The following is a 13,835-nucleotide window of genomic DNA, read 5'->3' on the forward strand; positions in this document are numbered from 1 at the left end:
TTGAAGATCTTTTCTGAAAACAATTAAATATAACTGGTCTATTTGAGCTATAAACTGTATATATACATATACATTTATATTAAATTATATCATGTTTAATACATATTTTATTAAATCCATTCTGATCACCTGAAGCCAAAAATCACCTTTGGAAGCGTTAAAGATAAAAGTGTTCTTAGATCTTTGAGGGTTTTATTTTATCAGAATGTAAGATTATATTATATCATATTAAATCCAGCTTTGAGAATACTATTTGGACGTGATTATGAGTTCAATATGAGCCTCTCTCTTCCCCTCTCTCTCTGTCTGTCTATGATCTGTCCAGCTCTCTTTACCACCACCCTCCCCCCATTTAGTTACTCTTCGTCCCATCTGTTGAGTCAGTTTTAGTCTCAACTCCTCTGTCTGTAGCGCTGTATCTACCTCTCGTCTTTTACAACAATTTATTTTATTCACACACTCTAAGAAGTTTGTGTCATGGCTGATAAAAGTCGTTCCGTAACGAAGAAAAAGGAGAAAAAAGAGAAGGAGTCAGCTGAAGTGATGAAAGAGGCGAAGGAGGTAAAGAATGAAGCAAAGAAGGAAAAAGAAGAGGGTTCTTCTGAAGCGGCCGTCAGTAACGGAGAAAATGGAGAAGTTCAGGTGGAACCGATAGAACTTCCTCCGTTTGAAATCATCGCAGGGTGAGTTTATGTCTCTCCGTCAGTTTATATCGTCACGTTAAAGAGATTATATCTATCGTCACGTTGGAGTTTATACGTCACGTTAAAGAGTTTATATCTATCGTCACGTTAAAGAGTTTACATCGTTACGTTTCGGAGTTTATAACGTCACATGAAAGACTTTATATCGTCACGTTTAGGAGTTTATACGTCACGTTAAAGAGTTTATTTCATCACGTTAAAGAGTTTATACCGTTACATTAAATACTTTTAACGTCACGTTAAAGAGTTTATACTGTCACATGAAAGACTTTATATCATCACGTTGGAGTTTATCAACACGTTAAAGAGTTTATATCGTCACGTTAAAGAGTTTAAATCTCCATCACGTTAAAGAGTTTAAATCTCCATCACGTTAAAGAGTTTATACTGTCACGTTAAAGAGTTGATTTCATCACATAAAAGAATTTCTATCGTCACATTATTGAGTTTATGTTTTCACGTTAAAGAGTTTATGCCGTCACCTTAAAGAGTTTATATCGTCACATTAAAGCATTTATACCGTCATATTAAAGACTTTATATCGTCCGATAGAGTTTATACCATCACTTTAAAGAGTTTGTATCGTCACGTGAAAGAGTTTATATCTCCATCACGTTTAAGAGTTTATTTCATCACTTAAATGAATTTATATCGTCATATTAAAGAGTTTACACCGTTACGTTATAGAGTTTATTTCATCACGTTAAAGAGTTACATCATCACTTTAAAGAGTTTATATCGTCACATTTAAGAGTTTATTTCATCACATGAAAGAAATTATATCGTCACGTTAAAGAGTTTATACAGTCACATTAAAGAGTGTATATTATCACGTTAGTTTAAATCATCACGTTAGAGTTTATTTAATCACATTAAAGAGTTTATATCGTCACATTAATTAGTTATTTCATCACATTAAAGAAATTATTTAGTCACATTAAAGAGTTTATATCGTCACGTTAAAGAGTTTATTTCATCACATTAAAGAGTTTATTTCATCACGTTAAAGAGTTTATACAGTTACATTAAAGAGTTTATTTCATCACGTTAAAGAGTTTATACAGTTACATTAAAGAGTTTATTTCAGCACGTTAAAGAGTTTGTCATCATGTTAAAGATTTATATAGTCATGTTAAAGCTCCTGTGAGGAGTTTTTCACTGGTAGTGAAACAGACTGAAATTAATTCTGATGACTGCATATGAGCTACAAAAGCAAACAAAACAGCAGCATCAACACTGATTATTTCTATATAGTTATTTTTAATGCCTGAAACTGCTGGTGGGGTGTCAGACGAAGTGATGCACGCTGACTTTGTTTACATTTTCCCATTTTCCAGGACAAACAATTAAAGTGAGTGACACATATGACTGTTAAAGAACACAGGATGAGATTTTTTGTTTTAAACCACCATGTAAGCATGTGCAGGACAAATTCAGCAAAAAGAGAAAAGATATGGCTTTGTCCACAGGGGGCGCCAAAATCAACACAAACCGAAAGTTCCTCACAGGAGCTTTAAAGAGTTTGTATAGTCACATAAAAGAGTTTATTTCGTCACGTTAAAGAGTTTATATAATCACGCTAAAGAGTTTATATAATCATGTTAAAGAGTTTACATAGTCACGTTAAAGAGTTAATTTCATCACAGTAGAGTTTATATAGATAAGATAATCCTTTATTGATCCCCAGGGGGGAAATTTGGGTGTTACAGCAGTACCAAGACAAAATAGCAAGTCAGTGAATACAGTATAAAAGGAAAAAAAGAATAGATACATAAATTAAAAATTAAAAATTCGAGGGTTATACAGCTAGGAGTAAGTGACAAGATAAGTAAAGTGACAGTTGTGGGATAAAGTGACATGGTATGCAGAATAAGAAATAATGGCTCGGAGCTGCAGCAACAGGCTGCCAACCTCGCAGCGCCCGGAAGTAGAAGAACACCGAGTTTATTTCATCATGTTAAAGAGTTTATATAATCACATAAAAGAATTTCTATCGTCACATTAAAGAGTTTACATTTTCACGTTAAAGAGTTTGTACCGTGACATCAAAGAGTTAACGAGTTTCATCACATTAAAGAGTTTATATTTTCACGTTTAAGAGTATATCACTTGATTTATGTGTATCTAATGAGCTGATTAACGTTTTTCTAATGAGCTGATTCACGTGTCAGTCTGAACTGGTTCACACAGAAACCTCCGCAGTCTAATTATACTGCGGAGGTATTCAGCACCCCCCCCCCCCACCACACACACACACACACACACACATATCAGAAACAGGTGCTGTACTTAAATCTCACTCTGCCATATATCCTATCATCTATTTAAAGAAGGCATCGATGGTTTCTCATATGCTGAGTAACTACAACAGGCTACCTGAATATAATTTTTTAGAAATATGTTGAACTTTTTGAGCAGGTGCAGGAAGTAAGTCCTGGTTTTTATGATGTCTCATGTTGAAAGTGGTAGATTGTAGATCCCAGAAGGTTTAAGGTCTATGTCACGGTTTAGGGTTTAAACAAACGGTTAAGGACCCAGATGCAGATTGAAATAAGAATTTATTTAAACAAAAAGGCAGAAGGCGAAACAAAACAAAAGGCTTACTCATGTGAGGAATCCAAGGGGGGCAGGCAAACAAAATCCAATGGTAAAAAGGTCCAACAAAACAGGCAATAAAACAGAAGGTGAAAAATCCAGGGAACACTGAGATTACTGAGAATAACAGGACGCATGGACATGGACAGACGACAACAAACTAGCACAGGGACAAGGGAAGACAAAGACTAAATACACTGGGGAGGTGAAACTAATTGAGCACAGGTGAGACAATCAAGGGAGCAGGTGAAAACAATAAGGACAGGGCACATAATCCAACAGGCGGGAAAACACACAAAGGCAGGAAGTAAAACAAGACAAAACATACATAGGGCAAGAACTACAAAATAAAACAGGAAACACTAAAACCCAAACTCAGGACTGTGATAGCAGAAATCTCTAGACAATGAAACACAAATGAATTACATAACTAAACAAGACTAAATAAAGGCAAGAACACAATATATTAAATACAAAATTAAACAACTCATGACAGTCTACCTGACTTCTTATTCTTCATTCCTTCATGAGGGCAAATTGGTCACATACCTGAACTTTATTTCAGTTAAGATGTAAAGTTTCCCATCAAAATTATCATCACAACTCCTCACTGTTGGTTTTCTCAGACTTTGATCGTCTGACTTTTGAACATTTCTTCATCTGAAACCATGTTTATGTGATATGAATACAGTGACAATATTAACATCTTTTATTAAAGACATGTTTAACTAGTTTGATAGATAGGAGATCTGACTGTGGTCTTTTGGCCGGTTAGACAATAATAGAATGTGTTTTTGTTCATAATGTGACACTATTTCCCGATAATCTGTATTTCATCCACAGGGACCGGATTGATCCTTTCATCTATAAGTTCCAGTTTAAAAACGTGGAGTACTCGTCGGGCCGGAATAAGACGTTCCTGTGTTACTTGGTGGATAGAGGAGACATACCTGATGGGCTGCTAAGAGGATATCTGGAGGATGAACACAATGGACCTCATGCGGAAGAAGCATTCTTCACACAGTGTCTTCCTAACTATGACCCTGCTATTACATACACAGTCACCTGGTAATAACCTCTGATAATGAAAACTTTCTCTTAATCTTTCTATGTTTTGAAAAAATATGTAAATGATAAATATCGTTTTACTCTTCAGAAACGTAATAATGTCCCTTTTTCAGCTGCGTCGCACATATTTTTGTTTAAAGCTGCTATATGTAACTTTCAGAAAATCCTCATCCCGAGTGACACGGTCGGCCGTTGAGGGAACTACAGTCAACCTTGTTGTAGACGCTCGCACGCATGAACGAGCATCCGGAACTCACTGGCTCTGTTTACTTTTACTGACGAGATGATGACTGATGATGATTTACCTGCATCATGTTTTCCAAAATCAACACTGTTTGTCATAATACCTCAGTTAATATCATGTTAGGTGGCAAAGTTATTTGTCAAGTTATTCTGACAACACTGACATGTACACTTGGATAGTATTTTTAACGTTAGTGAGCATGCTAAGGTTAGCCAACTAGCTCTTACATAACTACAGTGCATGGGTCTGGCATCGTGCTTCGTAACCAAACGGCAAAGTACTCCATTACCAGCCAGATCAGCCCCGGGAGTCTGCGTGAGTTAGTTGATGTTGGCCAAAATCAATACCGTTTGTCAGGTTGGCTGGTGAAGTTATTTGTCAAGCTAGATAACGGAAATACGCACTCAGTATTTTGGTAGTCATAACATTAGCGAGCATGCTAAGGTTAGCCAACTAGCTCTAACATAAATAGCAGAGGGGCTGGAGAGAGGTGGGATGAAGCACTTGTGCTGTGAGAGAAAAAACGCTGCACCCGGTGAGAGAAAAAAGGCTGCCCACAAATTTTGTGGGTCTGTTTTGATCCCCAAAAGCAGTCGAAGGTCTCTGCATGATTCGCATGCCCTGCCGATGTTGACTCTAGTTTTACCCCCCTTCTAACATTGGCAACAAAAAAATTATATTTGATTGATGAATACATGTAAAATCTTACATATAGCCCCTTTAAACAATGATCAGCTTTGGGTTCAAACAGTTGCCCTCTGCTGGCTGGTGTACCAACAAATAGTTACCTCTGAAATCTGAAATATTGAAAAATGGAATAATATAATAACTTGTCATGACGAGTAAACTGACCTGAGATGAAGAGTCAGTGGACTGGAACTAACAACCTGATCTGTCTTTACTCTCATGTAGGTATGTGTCCTCCAGTCCGTGCTCTGCTTGTGCAGCAAAGATTGCTGAAGTGTTGAAGGCGAGGAAAAATATCAAGCTGGCCGTGTTTGCCGCTCGGCTGTTTGAGTGGGAAGAGTCAGAGATTCAGGATGGACTGAAGATTCTGCACGCTGCTGGCTGTAAGCTGAGGGTGATGAAGCCTCTGGACTTCTCCTACACCTGGGAAACGTTTGTTGAGAATGAGGAACAACCTCTTAACCTGTGGGAGGACTGCAAAGAAAACTACGAGTATTACCAAGAGAAGCTGGCCGACATTCTACAGTGACAAGTGTAATATTTTACTAAACATTTTACCAAATATTTCACAACATTGGTCTCATTTTCTGTTATTTTTGTCGTATTTTGTCTCATTTATTATTATTACCATATTTACATATAAATTGGAGAATGGAGAAATAATTGAAATGGAGAATGTCCCGCGTTGGCTCAGTGGTCCCCAGTTGGCCCCGATTGCCTCAGTAGTACCAGGTTGGCTCATCGGTCCCTGTATGCGTCCGTTGTCCCCAGTTGGCTCAGTGGTCCTCGGCTTGGACAGTAGTCCCAGGTTGGCCCAGTATTCCTGCGTGACTCAGTACTTCCCAGTTTACTTAGTTTTCTTCTGTTGGTTCAGTGGTCCTCATTTGGCTCAGTTGTCCCCAGTTTTTGTCCCAAGATTATTTTTTTGGTTTTAGCCCTTATTTATAGAACAGCTGAAGAGAGACAGGAAATATGGGGTGTAGAGAGTGGGGGAAGACATGCGTCAAATGACCAGCAGACTGGGAGTCGACCTTGCGATCAGTGCTTTGAGGATTGCAGCCTCTGAACATGGGGCGCCTGCTCTACCAACTGAACTAAATCAGCTGTCCCCGGTTGGCTCAGTGGTATTCGGCTTGCACAGTAGTCCCTGGTTGGCGCAGTGGTCCCGTTATCCTGGACAAAAGAAAGCGAATAGAGCCTCACGGGTTGTGTTTAGTGGTTTTTGTTTCTCTCCTGTTACAGCCATGAAATACTTGTCTCTACAAAAGCAACATTTGAGAAATGTGAACAAAAAACTAAATGCAGGATGGTCTCCACCAACTAATTAAAACTTTAAAGAAATTACAGTTAGGGTTATCAGAATAACGTATTACTGTTAATGCAAAGTAATTAAAGTAACCTGATGACCTGAAGTATCTCTTCTTAACCTGTTAGACTTTCGTTAAGAGTTTTGTCTCAGTATGTGATGTTATGTGAGTCTGATTAAATGGTCTGATTTATGAAAGCTGATATTTTGAATGCTAATGATTAAAGCATGTGTAGTAATGAATGTACATCTCTCTCTCTCTTTCTGTTCTCTCAGGATTCCTTTGGGAACTCGTGCACCATCAAACATCACCATCACATCTTGAAAGAGGACTCATGTTGATATATTAATTTATTATAATACAATAGTACAAGAACAGCTGTGTACATCAATCCACTTGTTTCCTTTTCTTTAGTGCATTCATGAATTCTGTAAATACAGTTTCCGTGCCACTGATCCCACAACACCTGTCAGTGATCCTAACAGCACCTTTGTCAGTCCTGGTCTCAGATAGCAGAGCTTTACACGACTTTTCATGACTGTTTTTTATTTAATTTTTTCTAAATTTTTGCACAGTGATTGTTATGTGGTGCTAGAGGTTTTCCAGTTTGAAAAGTTAAAATACTGTTGATGTAATGTGTCAGAATACGTTTTTATTCAGGACATGGAAGGTAAGAAATAAAGAAATGTGTTTTTTTCTAACTGCTTGTGAAGATGTTTGTTTGAATCCTCCACGTTCAGCTTTTTCCACCTCAGAGTTAAAGTCAAGGATAGACCTGTCTGTCTGTCGGATTAAACACATCTCTGCTGGATTAGGTGTGTGCGTGCGTGCGTGTGTGTGTGTAAGAGCTGTTTTTACAAGAGAAAGCCTTAAGAATTTAATCTGGCTAATATCCGTTAAATATATGAAATAAATGCACTGTGATCTGATTCAAACTGGACTTTGTGGGGTTGACTTGCCTTCATGTTTAGAGTGAACTAAGTATCTACTACTGCCTGTATGTTCTCAGGTATAGACCGACAGGGGGGGTTAGGGTTAGTTTGTTTACTTTGTTCACACTCCACCACTGTTGCAGTGTGCAGGTCCCCCTGTCTCCCTGACTGTCTGCCTGCATGTCTGTCTCTCCCACTCTCTCCATCCACTCTCTTCAGATGCGTGTTCTCCATGAGTCTGGTTCTGTTCAAGGTCTGTTACAGGAAGTGTTTCTGTCTCGTGGTGGATTCATGTTGGTCTCTGTAAATTATATAACAGAGTACGCTCTACACCTGCTGTTAATGTAAATGTTATAAAATAACTTTTTTTAGAATTTGGAAATTTACTAATAAAAATGGATTGATTGATAAATTGATTGAGTCACTGAACATCTGAGTTGAGCTGCTGATCTGAGAGTGTCTGACTTCCGTCCATCTTATCCTGTTCAGGGTCGATGGGGGGCTGGAGCCTATCCCAGCTGTCATTGGGTGAGAGGCGGGGTTACACCAGGTCACCAGTCAATCACAGGGCTGACACATAGAGACAGGCAACCTTTCACACTCACACTTAGACATACGGGCAATTTAGAGTCACCAGAGAACCTAACGAGCATGTCTTAGGTTCAGCCGGAGTACCCGGTGGAAACCCACGCATGCACAGGGAGAACATGCAAACTGCACACAGAAAGGCCCCCTACGTTCAAACCGGGATTTGAACCAGGAAAACTTCTTGCTGTGAGGCGACAGCGCTAACTGATTTCAGGACAAACACACAAATAACCATTCGATCAATCGATCAAATGTTATTTTATAAAGCACCAGATTATAACAAAAGTTATTTTGGCCCACTTTACATATTAAGCAGGTCTGGACCGTATTCTTTGTTATATCATAACACAATACAAAGTATACATTTGGTTTATAAAACTATTGTTTTGTCAAATCCTTCCAAAAAAATAGCACAAAAGTATGTGAGTAAGTGCTTAGACAGTGACAGCAAAGCAAATGTATTAAACATAATATGTATAAATGTGTCACGATGAGTCTTCACCTAAAACAAATTGTAAACAGGCAGAGAGACGCATGATAGTCAGGTCTGAAACTCTGTGACTGACGGTGTGCTCAGTGTTGCCAGATCAGGTTGGTAGTTTCCAGCCCAATTACAACTGAAAACAATTCAATCAATACAGCCCAAATCATAGCCTTGCCAGAAACCCATGTAAAACCGTAAAACCATTACACACACATAGAGAACAGGCCATAAGCACTCAAAGCTTCATGTCAGCATCAAGTAAGCAAAGATAAAATGTTACATGCATATGATATCGCAGCCCAGAAAGAGTTTAGTTAGACAAACAAATACAGAAATTGGTGTTGGCGAAACCACGATAAAGTTATCGAACACTGACGTGAAATGTGACATCAAAACATCAAAATCCATTCTTCAAAAACAATAAGGATTAATGATGAATGAAACTGCCAAAATCAAGCATGAATAAATAAAAAATATTAAAAAATAAGGCATTATTTAAGCATTAATTGAATAATTAGAATCTAACTCTAACTTATGTCAATAAAATGGGTAAAGTTAGTGGAAACCATGAAATCTTTGTTTTTGACCATAATATGACAGCTTGTTTGGTGTTCAGTACCCCGCCGAATGTTGACAGAAGCAGCCCAAAATTCATCTACCAGCCCAACGGTATTTTCCCCAGGCCAAGGTAAACCTGCCCAATCTGGTAACCCTGGGTGTGCTGCTGTTCAGCCCTGATAATGTCTGCTTAATCTTTCTGAAGTGTCTTTATACTCAACCACCACAGAGGGGCACCATGCATTAAACTTCCTCTCTCTGTCAGCGCTTCAGGTATGCACAGACAACAGGCAGGCAGTTAGTGATGACTTCATGGACTGTTATTAATTATGTTGGTTTCAAACCGAGTGAATAAAATCTAGGCTCAGTGTTAAAGCAGCTCATGACCAGGATTTGTTTGAGTGTTGCACCTTCAGGTTAAGGTCCGTAAAGACAACAGGCAGTTCTATAATTACTGTATGATGTTGGATTGTTTTTAAATATGTAGGACGGATAAAGTTAATACAATCTCAACGATAAAGAACAAACAAAGTCATCTGCTGATCGTTTATCATGCATTGTACTTGTTTTAATTTCTGCAGTGTGATTCCGAGAGCAGCACAAAGGTGTCGGGTATGTCTGGTTTTTACACCTGCAGGTTGGACAGGTGAGACATTTTCAGTCATTGTTTTAAAGGGACATATTTGATGCCCATTATGTTTCTGAGACAGCTTCACTATCAGATCGCTGAAATCAACAAACAGCCAAATACCCAAAAACCAGCCAAACCTGATTTCCTTGTTACCCCCCACCCCACAGTCTGGCCGCTGGGTGATGACAGACAGTCATTGTGCTAAGAACAGCTCACTACCTTCGCAGCCATTTATTCATAAGGTTAATTTATATATGAACATTAAGTTTTTACAGTCAAAGAACTGACAAATAAAAAGTCCAGCATTATTTGAAATCACCGGCCGTCCCCGACCTCTAACCCAAGCCAACTTTCTGTCCGTCTGCTTCGTCACTCACAACAGTTTATCTGAGCATAGATGTTGCTGCAGATGAGTTTCCATTATAGTTACTTGAAAGCTTAGTGCGTGTCATGCAGACGCTGAAGGGAACCTTGAGTGAGGGCTTTGACTAAGCGTCTGTATTTAAAAACTCGGGACTGAGAACAGGCTGGCATCTTTATTCAGTTGGGAAACTGATCCACGGGACTGATGGAGCAGGTCCTGAAACAGAGCAGACCTTGTCGACCTACTGTTTCATGTCTTAGGAGGTACAGCTCAAAACATCACCTCTTTAACACTCTTAACTGTGCAGCTGAAAGAGAGCGAGTTCCAAGAAATTAATAATTATCTAAAGACAGCACCAGCTCTCCACTCATAAGGTGCAACTACGAGGAAAGGTATTCCCTTTTTCTGTCCACAAATACTCAAAGACAACACAACCCCAGGTCCAGTGAACTGTGACTCATCATCTGTGGAGATACTTTTAGTTCATGAACAAACTGCTAATGATTCACAAGTTGCTGATTTGCATGCAGGGTGAAGGGATTTTCCCTCGCGTTCTCAGGAAGTACTCTGCATTTGTTTAAACATGAGTTCACCGAGTTCCGCCAAGGCACAGACACATCAACAAATCAAAGACAGTGTTCAGAGCTCTCCAGGGGGTGTGGGGGTTACCTCCTAAACCCTGGCAGCAATTATAACTGAAAATTAAGACACAACACGCTCAACTCACAGATAAACCTAAAGGACTGGGTGCTGAATCCACAAAATATCGCTGCTAAAAAACGGAAACTAGGTCAGCACTCCAATTTATACTTTTATTGCCACGCAAACGTTTCGGGCAAGACGCCCTTCTTCAGCGTGTGTTCTGGCAATTACACAAACAATAAAGTGAAAAATAAAATGCAGCAAACACAACAGTAAATAATATATACTTCATAGAAAACAGGCAAATGAAATCTCCTCATTTGTTCTATTTTTTATGTTAAATTTTTTAATTTTGGTATACTGAGTATGATACAGTATGAAATGTTGATGATGATGATGATGATGATAAAAGCTTGGGGCTCCCCCCATTTGAATTTGTTTGAATGTTGCACGGACTATGGTCATTTATAATTAAACCCACCTGTGCATATTGTTTGTGTAATTGCCAGACTACATGCTGAAGAAGGGCGTCTTGCCCGAAACGTTTGTGTGGTAATAAAATGATAAATTGGAGTGCTGTCCTAGTTTCATTTTTTATCAGCAATTATAAGTGGACATAATCAGTGCTGCATGGTTCAATATATTAAGCTGAAACTCTCCCGAGTAACACATTAGGTCTATTACCTTAAACAGTCATTCCCATCTTATACAGCTCTAATGCAATGGAAGTCACTAATGGCGCAATGCCTGCGAGCCAGAACAGGCAGTCAACTCAAGCCCCACTGTTATACACGTCTCATTCCAAACAATCAACCAACAAACACCCCAACCAAGACAGCGTTCTGAAAGTAGCAACATTATAAATATGAAGTTTCTCTCTCTCTCTTTTGCTGCATCCCTGTAAGCAAAGTTTTCATTTTCTACTAACAGGTTGAAGAAATGTTGAAGTCCATCATTGTTGTAATTAGATGTCAGCTTGTTAACGAGTTGCATAAATTAACCCTAATCCCCCCGTCACCCTCCAGCAAATCAGAATCCAGTATTTACCCAGACCATGGGCCTGTTGGAAACAGAAAAGTAAGACCTGTGGCACATCAGCGCTTTCTTATTTTTTCTAGAATTTAGATCATGCTCACCCCAACATCACTCCACCATTCATCTTTTAAATATTACAGAAAATCAGATTGTGTAACTTCTGCTTCACAGTCTAAGAAAACAAACAAACTGGTGTACCCTCGAATATGTGTTTCTGTCTCCCGTTGGATCCAGATTCTGTAAAATCATACAAAGTTGACTGTTTGCTGGAAAGTAATGTTATGCTAAATTACTGGATACTTTGACCTAACCCAAAGTGTTTGTGATTAACCAGCACTAAAGTGCAGATCAGATACGTTTTTACACATTTGTACCATTATTATTGGTGTTGTAACCATAAGTATTATCTCTTGTTGTTGTTGTTGTAACAAGAGCATGTGTTGTTGCTGCTCTGTTTGCCTGTCTCTATCCTTCATCTCCCTCTTTCTCATTTTTTGGCCCATCCAGTCGAGGCAGATGTTTGTTCAACATGAGTCTGGTTCTTCTCGAGGTTTTTGCCTGTTAAAGGAAGTTTTTCTGCCACTGTGCCAAATGTTGCTCCTCATGGTGATTCATGTTGGGCCTCTCTCTAAATAACATAACAAAGAGTACGGTCCAGACCTGCTCTGTCTGTAAAGTGTCTTGAGATAACTTTGGTTATGATTTGGAGCTATACAAATAAAATTTGATTGATTGAATTTGCTAGATACGTCCTAATAAAGAACTAATGTGGTTAGTAAGACACCCTCTCACACATTAAAACACATTCTGGTGACACTTGCCAAGAGTTCAGTCTCAGTTTTCACACCTGGGTCTGTGGTGATACCGGCTCCTTTCAGGTTTCTCCTCCTCCTCCTGCTCCACACTGTCGTTCTCGTAATCTTACCTTCCTCAGACAGTCCAGTGGGAATCACAGAGATGAAAGATGAGATCTGTTTCTAAAATGCTGCATCAAAATCTAACCCTGCCCCTGAAAGCACACCAACAACACCAACAACAATAGTGGAACACCAACAATTGCCTGTGGGCTCCACAAAGTGCAGGGCAGCCATAGTTATCTGGGAATGTGTTATATAATACACTTTGCTGTGAGAAAACAGTGTGTGTTTCTTTGTCTGTGCGTGTGTGTGTGTGTGTGTGTGTGTGTGTGTGTGTGTGTGTGTGTGTGTGTGTGTGTGTGTGTGTGTGTGTTCTATGAGCTCTAACAGAATTATGTGAGCTGTTTTAAAGTTCTATGAGCTCTAACAGAAGTATGTGAACTGTTTTAAAGTTGTGTGAGCTTTTTAACAGAATTATGTGAGCTCTTTTAAAGTTGTGTGAGCTCTAACAGAATTATGTGAGCTCTTTTAAAGTTGTGTGAGCTCTAATATAATTATGTGAGCTCTTTTGAAGTTGTGTGAGCTCTAATATAATTATGTGAGCTCTTTTGAAGTTGTGTGAGCTCTAATATAATTATGTGAGCTCTTTTGAAGTTGTGTGAGCTCTAACAGAATTATGTGAGCTCTTTTAAAGTTGTGTGAGCTCTAATATAATTATGTGAGCTCTTTTGAAGTTGTGTGAGCTCTAACAGAATTATGTGAGCTCTTTTAAAGTTGTGTGAGCTCTAACAGAATTATGTGAGCTGTTTTAAAGTTCTATGAGCTCTAACAGAATTATGTGAGCTGTTTTAAAGTTGTCTGAGCTCTAACAGAATAATGTGAGCTGTTTTAAAGTTCTGTGAGCTCTAACAGAAGTATGTGAGCAGTTTTAAAGTTGTGTGAGCTTTTTAACAGAATTATGTGAGCTCTTTTGAAGTTGTGTGAGCTCTAACAGAATAATGTGAGCTGTTTTAAAGTTGTGTGAGCTCTAATAGAGTTATGTGAGCTCTTTTAAAGTTGTGTGAGCTCTAACAGAATAATGTGAGCTCTTTTAAAGTTGTGTGAGCTCTAAGAGAATAATGTGAGCTCTTTTAAAGTTG

General features: G+C 38.7%; 1 protein-coding gene across 1 annotated transcript; it reads left to right on the plus strand.

The window, feature by feature from the left end:
• The first annotated feature begins 397 nt into the window (after window positions 1-397).
• apobec2a (apolipoprotein B mRNA editing enzyme, catalytic polypeptide-like 2a) lies at window positions 398-7,869 on the plus strand. Its single transcript, XM_069678763.1, has 4 exons — window positions 398-683; window positions 4,143-4,367; window positions 5,524-5,832; window positions 6,881-7,869. Exons 1-3 carry the CDS (start codon window positions 478-480, stop codon window positions 5,825-5,827), a joined length of 735 nt encoding a protein of 244 aa, XP_069534864.1. The 5' UTR covers window positions 398-477; the 3' UTR covers window positions 5,828-5,832; window positions 6,881-7,869.
• The last annotated feature ends 5,966 nt before the right edge of the window (window positions 7,870-13,835 follow it).

Source organism: Semicossyphus pulcher, unplaced genomic scaffold, assembly GCF_022749685.1.
Source record: "Semicossyphus pulcher isolate SPU_LCO1_2020_fin unplaced genomic scaffold, fSemPul1.0.p SCAF_3, whole genome shotgun sequence".
Lineage (NCBI taxonomy): Eukaryota > Metazoa > Chordata > Actinopteri > Labriformes > Labridae > Semicossyphus > Semicossyphus pulcher.